Source organism: Gymnoscopelus braueri, assembly GCF_963280865.1.
Source record: "Gymnoscopelus braueri genome assembly, chromosome: 8".
Lineage (NCBI taxonomy): Eukaryota > Metazoa > Chordata > Actinopteri > Myctophiformes > Myctophidae > Gymnoscopelus > Gymnoscopelus braueri.
In genome coordinates this window covers 5,671,569-5,687,384 of record NC_137609.1, presented here as the reverse complement: position 1 = coordinate 5,687,384, position 15,816 = coordinate 5,671,569, and the positions used below count along the sequence as shown (strand labels likewise).

Below are 15,816 nucleotides of genomic sequence, written 5' to 3'. Positions count from 1 at the left end.
CATGGCAACTTTAGCCTGGACAAAACAATCATTTGCATCTACAAGAAAATAAATATTCAAAATGTTAAACTTTAAACGTAAACCATATAATGACCGGTGTTCCCAGGGGTCTATACTTGGGCCCCTCCTTTTTTTTCTTCTACTCAAAATCTCCTAGCCAGAAATGTTGCATTGTGAGCTTGTAGATCTGCTATTTCACTGAATATTTGCCTGATTTGACCTCAAAACAGTCAGCTGCCAACAGTCTGTAAAGCTGTCATTGTAGCACATGGAGGATTATTTGATTAACAGAAAGTTTGAAGAATAGAGCTGTTATTCTAAATAGAAATAGTGGTTTTCTTTCTTATCAATGTCTTGGCATTCACCAAGACAAGCAGGAAGAATGCCCAAACTGAGCAGCATAAAACAGCATAAAAATAAAGTTTAGCTTGAGAACAGAGTAATGCACAATCTACTACTTAAAGAGATCAGTACAGCATTTAAATATTTACTTACTTAGTTATGAAAAGAGAAATCCATCACAAGGCAATCCTCCTCTCTGCTTTGCTCCTTGAGTCCTTTGTCAGTTTAAATTTGAATTTAGTGGACAAAAAGAGGGGGCCTTTAGGACCCAAAGCAAACATCACCAGCCTTTATCAACATAACCTGTGCTGATGTAAACATTCGACTTTCTAAATGAACACCCGAGCGCGCGCGCTCTCTCTCTCTCTCTCTCTCTCTCTCTCTCTCTCTCTCTCTCTCTCTCTCTCTCTCTCTCTCTCACACTCCGTCTTTCTAAAAGGAAGAAATGTGTGTCCCCACTGCTGCCTAAGCTCTAAGGCTATTTTTTGTTTTACTTTTCTGACTAATCCATATTACAATAAAAATTTAAAACTAACCTTTAACACATTGACCGCCAGAGGTTAATCTCATAATGTACTCACCAGTGCCAACATTTTATTGTTGTTTTTAGTTTGTTTTTTTTCACGTCGCCATAGATCTTGTTAAAATCCTTAAGATTGAGCTGCGCACTGTTTGTAAACATCGCGGACATCTCCCTGCGTCTACCAGTCCAAACCGCATGTCAAACGGAGCTCCATGATTGTAGTTAGAGCGGATTATGTTAAACAGTGATCAGCGAGGAGAAAAACTACAATCGTAGAAAATGGCGTTACAGTGTGCGCTTTAGAATTGAGGCCAACAGGATCTGCAAAACGTGATCCTGAATAATTCCATTTCCGGTGGTGTTACGATGAAATCTGCCGTACTAGAAAATTGAAAAGTTTTTTTATCGAAAAAAAGGAAAAAGCACCACAGCCCGTAGGCTACGGGATCGGCGCTGTACAGTTGGATTTATCGGCCCGTAGGCTACGGGCCCGGCGGTGAGAGTGTTAAAGAAAGAAATAAACTAAACCATCCACCCCTCCTTCCCCACATGGCTTTGAAGTGATAATTTGCTTACCCATTGTTTCATTGTTACTATCTGTGTGTGACCCCCACAGGGTCACACACAGATAGCTATTAATAGGCAGCCATTAATAGACATTTATACTCAAATCTAAGAAAAAGTGAGTTGGGTAGCTGCCCCTTTCACCACTTAAACCCTTAGTAAACTTGTACTTGGTCTGCTCTTTTTCCCCCCTCTACACCAAACCTCTTTGCCAAAAATAGATCTACAAGCTTGAGCTTGTAGATTGGTTTATTAGCCAGGGATCCTTTTAATGGTTACCAGTTAAACGGTTAACAGTTAAACAGTTAACCTGCCATGGCCATCTCTAATAAATAAATAAAAATACTTAAAAACTTAATGTCCAATCTGTATGGTAGAGTATGTTCATACAATATAACTTATACTATATAGACAATTGGGGTGGTTGCATTTTGTCTCCCTGCTCTTCTATTGAGACATTTCGATTGTGTCAAAGGTCATGTCTCACCTAGACACAGGATCTGACACAAATTCTGACCTGATGGTCAAGATTGAAATCATCCCCTGAGAATCATCCCCTGAGCAGGCAGGCTCTATCTTAATGGTAAAATATGTCAGCACTTGTGCAGGAAACTGGGTTAAAATCCGGGGTAGAAGAGGAAGATATAGTACAACTTAAAATGGGGTTGAATATTTTGTCCGTCTTTTTGAGCTTGTAGATTGGCTTTTTGGCCTTAGCGTTTAGTTTGGCAGTGGTAAAACAAAAAACAAAAACAAATGTTTCTGTTTACACATTAATCGATTTATAGTGAGTGAGTGAGTGTGCGCGTGCGCGTGTGTGTGTGTTCCAACCCATGCCCAGTTAGCCCATATGTACATGCCAGTTAGCCCACATGTACTCCACGTGGGAATCACATGGGCTTGCCCACTTCCAACCCATGCCGGTTAGCCCACATGCAGAACACGCGGGAACCACGTGAGCTTGCCCGCTTCCAACCCATGCTGGTTAGCCCACATGCATACCACGCGGGAACCACGTGGGCTAGCCCGCTTCCAACCCATGCCGGTTAGCCCACATGCAGCCCATGCGGGAACCACGTGGGCTTGCCCGCTTCCAACCCATGCCGGTTAGCCCACATGCAGCCCATGCGTGAACCACGTGGGCTAGCCCGCCTCCAACTCATGCTGGTTAGCCCACATGCAGCCCACGCGGGAACCACGTGGGCTAGCCCGCCTCCAACCCATGCCGGTTAGCCCACAGGCAGCCCACGCGGGAACCACGTGGGCTTGCCCGCTTCCAACCCATGCCGGTTAGCCCACATAATTTGCCCAGTTCAAGCCCATGCCCACTTGGTACCCAAGTAGCCCGCATTGGGCCCATATGGGTCCCACGTGGGCGTGCTGGCTGGGACAGCGTGACGTCACAGCACAGCTGTGCCATATATGGTCTAATCAGGGGGGGGCTCGTTAACAACAAGACTACACTGACTACAAAACTGAAAAACGCTAATAAGAACAATATGCAAGTATAATCAATGTATGTATTGCGCTGGTCCTGGCCCAGGACTCCTGGTTGCCTGATTATGGATCCCACCAACGCTCCAGGATTTAGACCCGCCTTACCTGTCTGATTGGCTCCCTGGCAGGCATAGTTTTACTGAGGTTAGGGTTAAGGTTAGGTTTAGGCATAGTCTTACTGAGGTTAGGGTTAGGGTTAAGGTTAGGTTTAGGCATAGTTTTACTGAGGTTAGGGTTAGGGTTAAGGTTAGGTTTAGGCATAGTTGCAAAAACGAGAACTGTCAATCACAGCGACTACTGACCAATCACAGCAGGGTTTGCCAAGAGCTAGAGTGGGATCCATAATAACGCCTCCTGGTCTTGACAGTGGTGGTGAAAGGTAGTGTCCTCTGGATGAATCTCTTCTTCAGCGGTGGTCTCTTCATGTTGCAGTTTAGTAATGAATGGCTCAAGCTGCTCTCAGAGCCCCTTTTATGCCAGGTGACAGGTGATGGCCCAGACCCCCACCCCTCGCACCCCATGAAGACATTTGCATCACTATAGGCGAGGGTCGCTCTGCTGAATGGATAGTGTATTGGCTGTCTGGCGGGCTAACGGCCCGACGGCCAGTTTTCTGTTTGGATATTTTTTCACTGCCTGTTTCTCAGTCAGTCTTTTACTTTATTTTCTAGGGGATGCAAGATTTTAGTTGGGCAGGCGGGCCGCCTGCCTTGCCTCTATGGTGGGTACGCCACTGGTCGGAACTACCTGTTGTATATAATGTAAGGTAAAGCACACCCTCGAGTGTAATATTGCGATTATACAACAGTTACCAACAAAACACATCCAAATGTATTCATATTGTGGGGCAATTCATAATAAAAATGTTTCGCTATTATCCGTTTCCCTGTAAAGAGAAGAGTTTATTTGACTGAGACATTAAATAGTCCCTGTAGCAGCGCTCTGAGGCACCGTCTCATCAACACAGCTGAGCTATCAATGCTTGCGCAGTGGAATGAATTCCAGTAGGCTATATGCTCCGTCGTACGACCGTGTCACCAAAATAACTGATCTACAAGCTGACAACGCGTCGCGATGGCGACGCGTTGTGAACTTGTAGATCGGCTATTTTCGCTGTGCGATACCAGGCGACGCTGTTTGTTTTCGTCTGTTTGTTTTCCTACCGTGGGACAGCGTGACGTCACAGCACAGCCGTGCCATATATGGTCTAATCAGGTGCGGACTGCAGTGCGGAGTGATTTATTAATGTGATTTATGTAGATGCACGGACCCCAAGTGTGAAAGTGCAAAGACTATTTTGAACCTACTTCAAGACTGTCAGATAATATATGACAGTCTTGTATCAAGGCTAGTACATGAGTAGGCTCTTTACTCTGTCCACAGTAATGTTAATGTGATTGTCAAGTGAAGTTAAACATTTTGTCTAAACATTTGTCATGCTGTACAGTGTTGCCAGATTTTGCGAGAGAAATAAGCAACCAGGTCTATGAAAACAAGCCAAAGAAGCGATTATAGGCCACATTAAACCTATGCATCAGATATTTGCCAGACCCAGGGGGTCGGGCCTACATGAGGCTTTGTCGGTCCCCCTCTCCAAACGTTTTCGTCCATACATGGGCATAAAATATATTTGTCGGTCCCCCTCTCCAAACGTTTTCGTCCACATTGGCATAAAATGTATGGTGGTTGCCAGACTCAGGGGGTCGGGCCTACATGAGGCTTTGTCGGTCCCCCTCTCCAAACGTTTTCGTCCATACATGGGCATAAAAGAGGTCTGTCTTCTGTCCTCTTTTTGATTGGCTAAGCTTAGCGTGACGTAGTGCTCTGATCTTTCAACCACTAGGGGTCTGGCAGTACCAGGTCTCCTGGTTCCCTTGTTGAAAATAGACGATCTACAAGCTCACAACGCGACATGTTGTGAGCTTGTAGATCTGCTATTTTCAAAATAATCTTGTAACATTTCAACAACACAAAACTGGTAAGGGGGCCCCTGGCACCAAATGTTTTTTAGATGTGGGAGTAGTCTCCAGTTTAATAACTGGAGACTACTGTGTCCAGTCAGTAATGTCCTTTTCAATTCCTTCATTTCAGACCAGTGTGTGGAGTTCAGACTGCCGGTGAAGATGAACTCTCCAGACTCAGCCAGGGACATTTCTATTAACAGACATGCAAAAGTGTCACTTTTCAGCTACAGTCACCTTTTTTAACCCAAATAGGGCAATTGTGTGACACCTGACCCGAAAGAAAACAACATGTTGTCACCTTTTTCACCTCGGGGCTGTTTGCATGCCTGTATTAAACAGGAGGAACCTGAAGACCATCCACACCTCAGTAGGTTTCATTGTTGTAGAGCTGTTACAACAGACTTGACACTTTGGCACTTGACTTTGGGCTTCAGGGAGTTGTCAAAGTACACATATGTAAATTAGCGGGTGCTTATAACAAAACACATGACAAAACTAGAATGTCATTGTGAAATGGAATGCAGCACAATATTTTCATTTATTTATTTTTGTCTCTGTCAGGCCGAAGGCATGGCAGAGACTATGTTTTGCACCCTGCCCGTCCGCCCGTCCATCCATCCGTCCATCCGTCTGTCCGTCTGTGAACAGCTAATCTCCGGCACCGTTGCCTTGATCACAGTGAAACCTGATGCCAGAGCAGAGGCTATTTCCTAAATGGTTCACATGGGCCTGTTATTGCGCCACCAGGAGGCAGATTTTTGCAAAACATTTTTTTTACAGTACTCCTACAGATTGTTTCCAAACATCATGCAAATCAGTCCACAGTACAGTCATTAAACAAAATGGGTCTTTCAGATTTTTCATATTCCATCCTGATTGGCTAAGATTGGCTTCCAAAGTTTGCAGGATTGCTCCGTTTTGAACAAAATGCCTCAAATCATGAACACAGCGAGCAACTTCCGTGAACAAAGGCTGAAAAGACGCCGACTTATGTAAATAACTCCTTCAGATTTTATCCAGATTTCACGCTAATCGGTACACATGATCTTTATAGTCATGTGATTAAGACGGATCTGTTTGATTTATCATATTCCATCCTGATTGGCTAAGATTGACATCTAAAGTTTGCAGGAGTGGACAGTTTTCAACAAAATGCCACAAATCATGAACACAGTCCAATTTCGGTGAAACTTTGCTCGCATAGTCGCACTACATTGAGGAACAAATGCCACCCTTTTAATATCGCCCTATTATAGCGCCACCAGGAGGCCGATCTTTGCTAAATTACAAAATTCCTCCTAGAAATGTCATCATGCAAATCGGTACACATTGGCCCTCATTTATCAACGCAGCGTATAAACCGGCTTATATTTTTCCATATATTCGGCCGTACACCAACGTCGAAGTCACATTTATCAACGAATCCTACACAGCTGATCCGAACCTACATTTGGTCCCAGGCTTGATAAATGTCACGGCTGAAACCTAGCGTCATTTAAATAACACGCCCTTAAATATTCTCAAAACGCCCCGATTTTACGACATGAAGAAGGACCAGAATACGACCAAAGACATCAAAAGCCAATGAGAAAGAGTTTCCCCCGCCTGCCTCGCCACACACGCACACGCCCCCTCTCACTCACTCACTCACTCACTCACTCACACACACACACACACACACACACACACACACACACACACACACACACACACACACACACACACACGCCCAGCTGTGTTTTTCATGTATTGTAATCCCTACCGTAGCGGTACAATCTTTGTCACGTAGGCTTGTAGCCTACATGAATGACATATTATGATACCAATCACATCGCCATGAATGGAATACGTTTGTATATTAATTTATTTAACCCATACCGAGCAGTGCACAAGCAGTCATGTAGGATATTCCCCGTGAGACGGCAGTGGTTTCGGTCCGTCACGTTAATAAGAGATTGGAGCGTCGGGTTTATATCCTTAACCCATCCAGGTTGTATAGTCTTCAAAACTCTCTATGACATAACTCCATAACATAGGACAAGCTACTGTAAGTTTGTACACCTCACTGTCCATGAAAAGATCGTCGGCAGTCCCGACCGCGGGACTCCCGAGTCCCGACGCAAAAGCGCTTGTATATTTTGAAAATAGCAGATCTACAAGCTCACAACACGTCGCGATGCGACCCGTTTTTGAGCTTGCAGATCTGCTATTTTAAAATAGCCAATGAAACTGAATGACTGTTAAAGCAGTTTGTTTAAATTACTTTATAAAATGTTATATTTTCGCGAGGGGCACGGTGGCACAGTCGGTAGTGCTGTCGCCTCACAGCTAGAAGGTCCTGGGTTCGATTCCCGCAGGGGACGCTGTGGGCGCTGGGGGCGTGTTCTCTCCTCCGCGTCATCAGTGCCCATACCCTAGGTGGGGTTGGCGAAAGGGCCTTTCTGTGTGGAGTTTGTATGTTCTCCCCGTGTCTCCTAGGGTAGGTACCCTCACAAAAACATGCAGTAATCCTGGTCACTATACTGCCTCCCCCTGGCCAGCCGGGGCGCCTGATGGAGGGGAAGGGAACTGGTTGGAATAACGTGTTCCTTCCACGCGCTACGTCCAACCAGGGAAACTCTCCCCTGTCAGGTGACAAGAAGGTCAGTTGGCTCTCATGCATTGAAGGAGGCATGAGCTCGGCCCTGGCCTCCCTAGGTTGGCAGAGGGAAGGTAGTGCCCAGGATTACATAGACAATTAGCACTGGGTGTAAAAAATAGGGTTACAAAATCGCGGGATAAAAATTTAAGAAAAAAAAAAAATGTTATATTTTCACAGGGATTATTTATTAGTGTAGATATACATTTAGGAGTGGATTATGTGTCCAGATGCCTGTCAGACAGTCAGACAATGCTGCTCCGCAGGTCTACAATGGAATAAACGGGCGCAGCCAACGTCAACAACTGGTCTCGACCAGACGTGAGATCTCAGCGTACGGTAGGATGAAGCCCACGTCAGGATATATTGATAAATGCCGAAAGGTGCGGTGATCTCGCCCTACGCCCATTATTTGGGCTGCACCGCGTTGATAAATGAGGGCCATTATCTCTATAGTCAAGTTATCAAGACGAATCCGTCCATATTCCATCCTGATTGGCCAATTCTGAACATTGCTGGTCCACAATAACATACCTGACCTGGCAGAGACCTGTGCTCTGAGGAGCACTTTTTCTAGTTTAAATATATTTTATAATTGTTGGACACATTGTCCTCAGTACTGATGAAGTAATAACTTACAATTTTGTTTGCACCCTATGTTTTCAGTGTTTTCCTTTAAACCATTTCTACAACTCTGACCCATCAAAGGTCCATATTACTGTCCTATAGTAATCATTCTTGGTGATGAGGTGGGCGTATAAGGATGCTTGGCTGCAGAAACGTTAAAAACAGATGGGCTACTTTCAACTTATTCTCTTTACTTTAAATCATTATTGTTATTCATCACTAATATACTGTATAAGCCTCGTAATCTTTGCACCCGAGATTCATATGTTGGAGAGTTGATCTTAGGCCATATTTCCTTTACATTCTGCAAATATTATTGCTATTTTTGACACCACTGGGTCTCCAGTTATGAACTTATTCAATTCAATTGCTTAATTTCAGACCAGTCTGTGGAGTCCAGACTGCAGGTGAAGATGAACTCTCCAGACTCAGCCAGGGACATTTCTATTAAACAGGAGGGACCTGAAGACCATCAACTCCTCAGTAAGTTGCATGTGCTCTCTCTTTCTTTTCTTTTTTTCCTTCTTTCTTTCTGTTCTGTTGTAGGGCTGACACAATGTCTTATTTTCGCTATTCGATAATCATAGCGAAACATCTTGACAATGCTAATATCTCAATATGTATAGCCATCATACCAATACCTCTAAAAATATATATATATCTTTAACATTCAAAAGCACATTCTCTTATGTGTGAATCCATGTAAAAAAAAAATAGAAAAAAAAGGCAGCATATAACTTTAGAGCTTTGACAGGCTTTTTCTCTGCTTCTTGATTTAAGGTTCAACCACTTGAACTCTAGCATCCCTTTTCTGGGTGGAACAATAGAGGGTTAGCTCACTAAGTATAGAGGGTTTAAGTCATTCTATCAGATGTGAAAAAATACCTATTTGGCCTACTGGCATTGTGCAAACATTTGGCACTGATCAGTACAGCGGTTTGTCAAGTTTGCCCCGAATACACAGACAAACACATTCAAAGACTCACAGAACCATTTCTAGATTTTAAACTATGACCCAACTTCAAGGGTGGAGAAGTTTGTTTCATGATGTCATGCAGGTAAAGCCATGAGCTGTGATTGGTCTACTTTTGAGGGGAAATACATACATTACATACTGTACGTACAGGTGAACCCTGTTCTCTACAGCTTGACCTAACAGCCTAATTTACCCAAATCAGAGCTGATGTGTGAAGTTTAATGGATTAATATTGTTTCATAATTTAATTATTCAAATTTGCTGAAACAACATTCACTTGTTTGGTGAAGGAACTAAATATTAAATTCAAATTACATTTCAAATTATATTTAGCTAAAACCTAAAACATGATTTTTTGGAATTCCAGAAACACCTGTAGTAACCTGTAGTTAGTAAATGTTTGGTCAATCAAAGTAGTTGATAGCTCATTTTGTACATGGAACATGGACGATTTGGAAATTGTACATCAATGGAAATGATGTACATTTTAGGAATCCAGTTTCACTATCATGTTATTTTTCTGCTCCTAGACATCCTGCACATTGTGTGTATAGAGGAGGTTTCTCCTGAACAGGAGAGGCGCCTCAGTCTGCTCCAGGAGGAACCAGAGCCTCCACAGATTAAAGGGGAGCTACTTCAAAGACCGGAGGAGCCTGATGATGATGATGATGATGGAGTTGATGATAAAGACATCTCTTCACACTGTTCTGAAGTTGAAGTCAAGCTTGAATCTGACACTGAAGTCACTGAAGACAGTGATGATTGGGAGGAGACCAGTGGAGGTCAGTCAGTGTTAAACACAGGAACAGAACTTACATGGGTGGGGAAAACTGGGAGCTGTTATAACGGCTAAATTGGGGAATAAAAGATGAAGATAAAAAAAAACGAAAATCAGAAATATTAACAAGGACATAGTGATCCTTACCAATGGTAATTCGGTCAGATTCAAGTTGTATCTCACCAGTTGCCTCTCCCCCTCTCTCTTCTGCCCCCCCCCCTCTCTCTCTCTCCCTCCCTGTCTGTCTGGCTGGCTGTCTGTCTGTCTGTCTCTCAGAAGTGAGGTCCCAGTCTTCCCAGACTCAATTCTTCTCCTGTTCTGAGTGTTCATGCTCCTGTCCGTCTCAGGTCTTCCTCCACAAACACATCAGGAGGAGACACAATGACCTCTACTGCCAAATGCTGAGGAATGGAGTCTGGTCACCTGAAAACACACCAGCGTATCCACAATGGGGTAAAACCTTTCCATTGTACACGGTGTGACAAGAGTTTTAGCGTTTCATATAGTCTGAAGAGACACCAGCGTGTCCATAATGGACAAAAAACATTCCACTGTACAAAGTGTTACAAGAGTTTCATTTTACCTGAAGACACCAGCGTCTCCACACTGGAGGAAAACCATTGCACTGTAAACATTATGACAAGAGTTTCAGTGAGTCAGGTGACCTGAATCTTTCACACATACAACTGCTAGATTAAAAACTTTTGTTAGAATTGTCCACTCTTTCAATATGTTTAGTGATTGACAGCTTGAAGAGGCGATTAGTTGAACATGCAAATGAACACTTTTGTCCCATCGCAACACCCAGCGACCAAAATGACGCGATTCAAGTGACTGGAAAGATTGTTCATCTGTCAGTGGGAATGCACCTTAAGTAGGTGATACCTCCTTTTGTACATGGAATGGGCTGGGCTGTCATGGGGGATGGAAATGTTTGTTTACACTTCAGGAATCCAATGTTCACTATCATGTTATTTTTCTGCTCCAACTAGACATCCTGCACATGGCTGTGTGTAAAGAGGAGAAGAGCCCCAGTCTGCTCCAGGAGGAACCAGAGCCTCCACACATCAAAGAGGAACAGGAGGAGTTACTTCAAAGACCAGAGGAGCCTGATGGGTCAATGTTGACATTACTAGCAGTGAAAAAAGAGGATGATGATGAACACATCTCTTCACACTGTTCTGAAATTGAAGTCGAGCTTGAATCTGACACTGAAGTCACTGAAGACAGTGATGATTGGGAGGAGACCAGTGGAGGTCAGTCAGTGTTAAACACAGGGATAGGACTTACATGGGTGTGGAAAACTGGGAGTTGGAATAAAAGATGTTGATGAAAAATACAATTAAATCAGAAATATTAACAGGGAAGCTGTAATGCTCGTAAACAACGGCTTTCAAGTTGTATTTGTACTCACCATTTTTAACCAGCTCCTCCCCTTCTATCTTCCTCTCTCTCTCGCCCTTCTGCCCCCCCTCCTCTCTCAGGAGTGAGGTCCCATTCTTCCCAGACTCAGTTATTCTCCTGTTCTGAGTGTTCATACTCCTTCACATCTCAGCTCTTCCTCCATAAACACATCAGGAGTAAACACAACGACCTCTACCGCCAAATGCTGAAGAATGGTGAGATCACCTCATCAGCCTGTCAGCAAATCAACAGCTCTACAACCAGCCCGAGACAAGGAGAAAAACCATTCCACTGTAAATATTGTAACAAGTGTTTCACTGAGTCAGATTCCCTGAAGACACACCAGCGTGTCCACACTGGAGAAAAAAAGTTCCACTGTAAACATTGTAACAGGAGTTTCAGTCAGTCTTGTAATCTGCAGAAACACCAGCGTGTCCACACTGGAAAAAAACCTTTCCAGTGTAAAAAGTGTGACAAACGTTTCAAGCAATCAAATGACCTGATGAAACACCAGCGTGTCCACACTGGAGAAAAACCTTTCCACTGTAAAAATTGTAACAGGTGTTTCAGTGAGTCAGTTTCCCTGAAGGTACACCAGCGTGTCCACACTGTGATAAAACCTTTCCACTGTACAAAGTGTGACAAGAGTTTCACTTTATCATCTAACCTGAAGACACACCAGCGTATCCATACTGGAGAAAAACCTTTCCAATGTAAACAGTGTAACAGGTGTTTTACTGTATTATCTTCTCTGAAAACACACCAGCGTCTCCACACTGGAGAAAAACCTTTCCACTGTAAAATCTGTGACAAGAGTTTCAATCAGTCAGGTCAGCTGAAGAGGCACCAACATATCCACACTGAAGAAAAACCTTTTCAATGTAAACATTGTGACAAGGGGTACTGTGAGTCAAATGATCTGAAGAAACACCAGCGTGTCCACACTGGGATAAAACCTTTCCACTGTAAATATTGTAACAGGTGTTTCAGTGAGTCAGTTTCCCTGAAGGTACACCAGCGTGTCCACACTGTGATAAAACCTTTCCACTGTACAAACTGTGACAAGAGTTTCACTTTTTCATCTAAACTGAAGACACACCAGCGTGTCCATACTGGAGAAAAACCTTTCCAATGTAAACAGTGTAACAGGTGTTTTCCTGTATTATCTTCTCTGAAAACACACCAGCATCTCCACACTGGAGAAAAACCTTTCCACTGTAAAATCTGTGACAAGAGTTTCAATGAGTCAGGCCAGCTGAACAGACACCAGCATATACATAATAGAAAAAAACCTTTTCACTGTAAATATTGTGACATGAGTTTCAGTTGGTCAGATGACCTGAAGGCACACCAGCGTATACATAATGGAAAAAAACCTTTCCACTGTAAACATTGTGACAAGAGTTTCAGTTGGTCATCTGACCTGAAGAGACACGAGCGTATCCACACAGGAGAAAGACCTTTCCACTGTAAACATTGTAACAAGAGTTTCAGTCAGTCAGATCACCTGAAGAAACACCAGCGTGTCCACACTGAGGAAAATCCTTCATAATGTTAACAGTCTGAAAAGAGTTGCAGTCAGTTAAAGGGATATTTCACTTTCAAAAAAACTTTTGGTCATTTTATCATCTACTCAGGCCTTTGTGAGCCCCCCAGACAGTTTTTAAGTTGCTTGATTCATTATTTAGATATTTGATATTCATTTTATCAGACACGCCCCCTTCCTATACAAACCCATTGTAACTTCAAACTTCATTTTAACCATGTTAGATTCATCAAAAACACCCGTCCTTGGTTCTGGTGACTCACCCTGCCCTCCTAATGCGTGAGGGGGCCGTGTTTTTCCGATTACTTTTTTCATTTATTTTATTAAAATGCTTTATTGTATTTTATTTTTTTTCATTTTCCAAAAAAAATATTTAAAATAAATGAAAAAAGTAATTGAAAATACACGGCCCCCTCACGCATTAGAAGGGCAGGATGAGTCACCAGAACCAAGGACGGTGTTTTTGATGAATCCATCATGGTTAAAATGAAGTTTGAAGTTACAATGGGTTTGTATAGGAAGGGGGCGTGTCTGATAAAATGAATATCAAATATCTAAATAATGAATCAAGCAACTTAAAAACTGTCTGGGGGGCTCACAAAGGCCTGAGTAGATGATAAAATGACCAAAAGTTTTTTTGAAAGTGAAATATCCCTTTAAGTGCTCTGAAAAGTGTGCATTCTCAGGGAGAAAGAAGAATCCTCTATAAATTAGCTCACTGGGAGGATCAAATTAAACATCTGTGTGTTGGCAGGGAGTTGGACAAACAAACGTATTATAGAGATTTATACTGCTCCTGTCAACAGAGCTGTTGTTTTCTTCTTTTAAAACCTGACAACAATTATGTTTGAAATGTTAATGGTAACATTTTGTTTTAGTTTGTTTACCTAGAGGTATTTCAAATTATTTACGAGTAATTCATTTATACTATAATAGATAGAGAATGTGACGTTGCACTATCGAAAGTAATGGCTTTAAACCACCCAAGATGGCGCCATCGGCTCATTGAACAGTAGAACAGTTTTACAAGAATGTTAGTTTTTATATTATGATTTAATGTATTTTTTCTGTACATTTACAATTACTTTACTTATTAAATATCAGTTAAGTGAGGGAAAAAGTACTTGAATGTGTTCTTATGAATTATTACAGTAATTGTTAACACTTAATGGAAGGGCTATGATCATTATTATTGTGATGTGACAGCAAATTAAAGAAGCCTATGGAAAGCACTCTAGCGCACGCGCGCACACACACACACACACACACCTGCAATATGTTTCATTATGCTATAAGTGTAATGAATCATTATTAGGGAGGAAGTTTCGATCTCTTAACATTACTATATGTTGCGGAAATGTGCTTAATTGGCATCAATCCAAAATGGCCACCAATTTCGGTCAAAAAGCCATATAACATGGTGAGTCCAACTTTCATTCGTCTGAGATTTTAATTGACTTCCAAATACATTTTGAGGAAATTAATTAAGATAAATATCAACAACAAAAAAGGGCATTTTTGAACCAATATAACAGAATTACAATTACTTTGATGTGAAATGCTATTAGAATATCTGGTAATAAAATCCTGTAGTTCTGTAGGACTTAGTATGTTGTTCTGGTGACTTAATAGAAATGGTCTGTGAAGAAAAAAAACTTCTGTTACAATTACTTTGATTTTGAGGTCCAAAAGGAAATAACAAAGTCATTATATTCATGTCTTTGTGTTTTAGCTCTGACTCCAGAGCGCTTACTAGTGGACTCATTAGTCATGGTGGTTTTAGTGGACTAATTGGTTTTGTTAGCAGAAGTTAGTTTAAATAAAAATGTCAGACCATGCTTCTGTTTCTGTACGTTGATGATACTTTTTTAGTTTCCTCTTTTTCCCCCCATTTTGTGTCAAAAATTTGTTAAAAAGAAGTGTTCAAAAGTGGTAACAGTATCTATTATAGTGGTTCTCAAACATTTTCATGTCAAGGACCCCCAAATAAATATGTAATAATCTCAACATATTTTGTGCCGCCATTTGCATATCTCTGCTGTTCGGCCGGAACCAGCTAAATCCAAAATGGTAATTGTTCAGGAAATGAAAAACAAAATATCAATTTTTCAGAAAATGAAGAAAACCTTATATTTTTAAAACAAAGCAATACTGCCTCATCAAACTTGGTATTGTGACTTTATATATTATCAGATACTTGCATGTGTCATTATATTATCACCACTTTACCCAAATCCAGTGCAAGTGGAGTTAGGAGGTTTTGTCCATCATTGATAAGAACAGCTGGCAATGGATCTCAAAGCTCACAACACATCACAACGCATTGTGAGCTTGGAGATCAGCTATTTATGGTGAGCGCCATCCTCATATACTATAGATCGACTTAAACAACTTTTATTTTAACATACATTGTAAACAACCATGGATCTAACAAACAATTCTGCCTCAATACTCAATCATGTATTTAACAAAAGCGATCATGGCACACCAACAATAAAAAAATGGCATATAAATACAAAATACATTCATGAAAAATAGAATCTTTAGCCTATCAAATCTGTAGCCTACTGCACTAACAATAACAACCACAGTTGAATTTACCTATCATATACCTGTCAACATTTTATTATCACACTGTTGTGTGTTGTGTGTTGCGTGTGTGTGGTGGGTGTTTCTTAGTGCTTTAGATTGTCATAAAAGCTGTGAAAGTCTTTTGGCATGATCTCCTTGAGCTCTTGGAGATGTTTGAAACAAACTCCTGCACACACTCATTCTCTGTCCATTAACATTTAAAAAGAAAACAAGAGCAGATGACCTTTGTGAAGACACCCTTCTCCTCTTTACTGGGGTGACATCTATCAAACCTTGCACATACATTCTCTTCTCTTCCCAGTTTATGTTCTCCCAAAAGCATTGAAAAATCTTCTCCCTGTCTGCCTCATACAGAGCAGAGCTTC

The 15,816-nt window shown here is 41.8% G+C and overlaps 1 protein-coding gene across 2 annotated transcripts; it reads left to right on the top strand.

Annotated features, from left to right (window-relative positions):
• Positions 1-5,127: 5,127 nt before the first annotated feature.
• On the top strand, positions 5,128-13,142 carry LOC308090440 (uncharacterized protein). 2 transcript variants are annotated; one of them, XM_080435627.1, is made up of 6 exons: positions 5,128-5,257; positions 8,537-8,638; positions 9,662-9,913; positions 10,189-10,362; positions 10,902-11,165; positions 11,394-13,142. In XM_080435627.1, exons 1-6 carry the CDS (start codon positions 5,179-5,181, stop codon positions 12,863-12,865), a joined length of 2,343 nt encoding a protein of 780 aa, XP_080291753.1. In that variant the 5' UTR covers positions 5,128-5,178; the 3' UTR covers positions 12,866-13,142. The 2 variants fall into 2 exon arrangements, with proteins under 2 accessions (XP_080291753.1, XP_080291752.1); XM_080435626.1 differs by having other exon boundaries at positions 10,186-10,362.
• Positions 13,143-15,816: the final 2,674 nt, after the last annotated feature.

Excerpts from the sequence above, each read along its gene's own strand:
- LOC308090440 (XM_080435626.1), top strand. The coding sequence starts at position 5,179 with ATGTTGTCACCTTTTTCACCTCGGGGCTGTTTGCATGCCTGTATTAAA. Across the intron at positions 10,363-10,901 it reads ACCAGCGTATCCACAATGGG|ACATCCTGCACATGGCTGTG; the intron begins GTAAAACCTTTC and ends TGCTCCAACTAG. Across the intron at positions 11,166-11,393 it reads TTGGGAGGAGACCAGTGGAG|GAGTGAGGTCCCATTCTTCC; the intron begins GTCAGTCAGTGT and ends CTCCTCTCTCAG.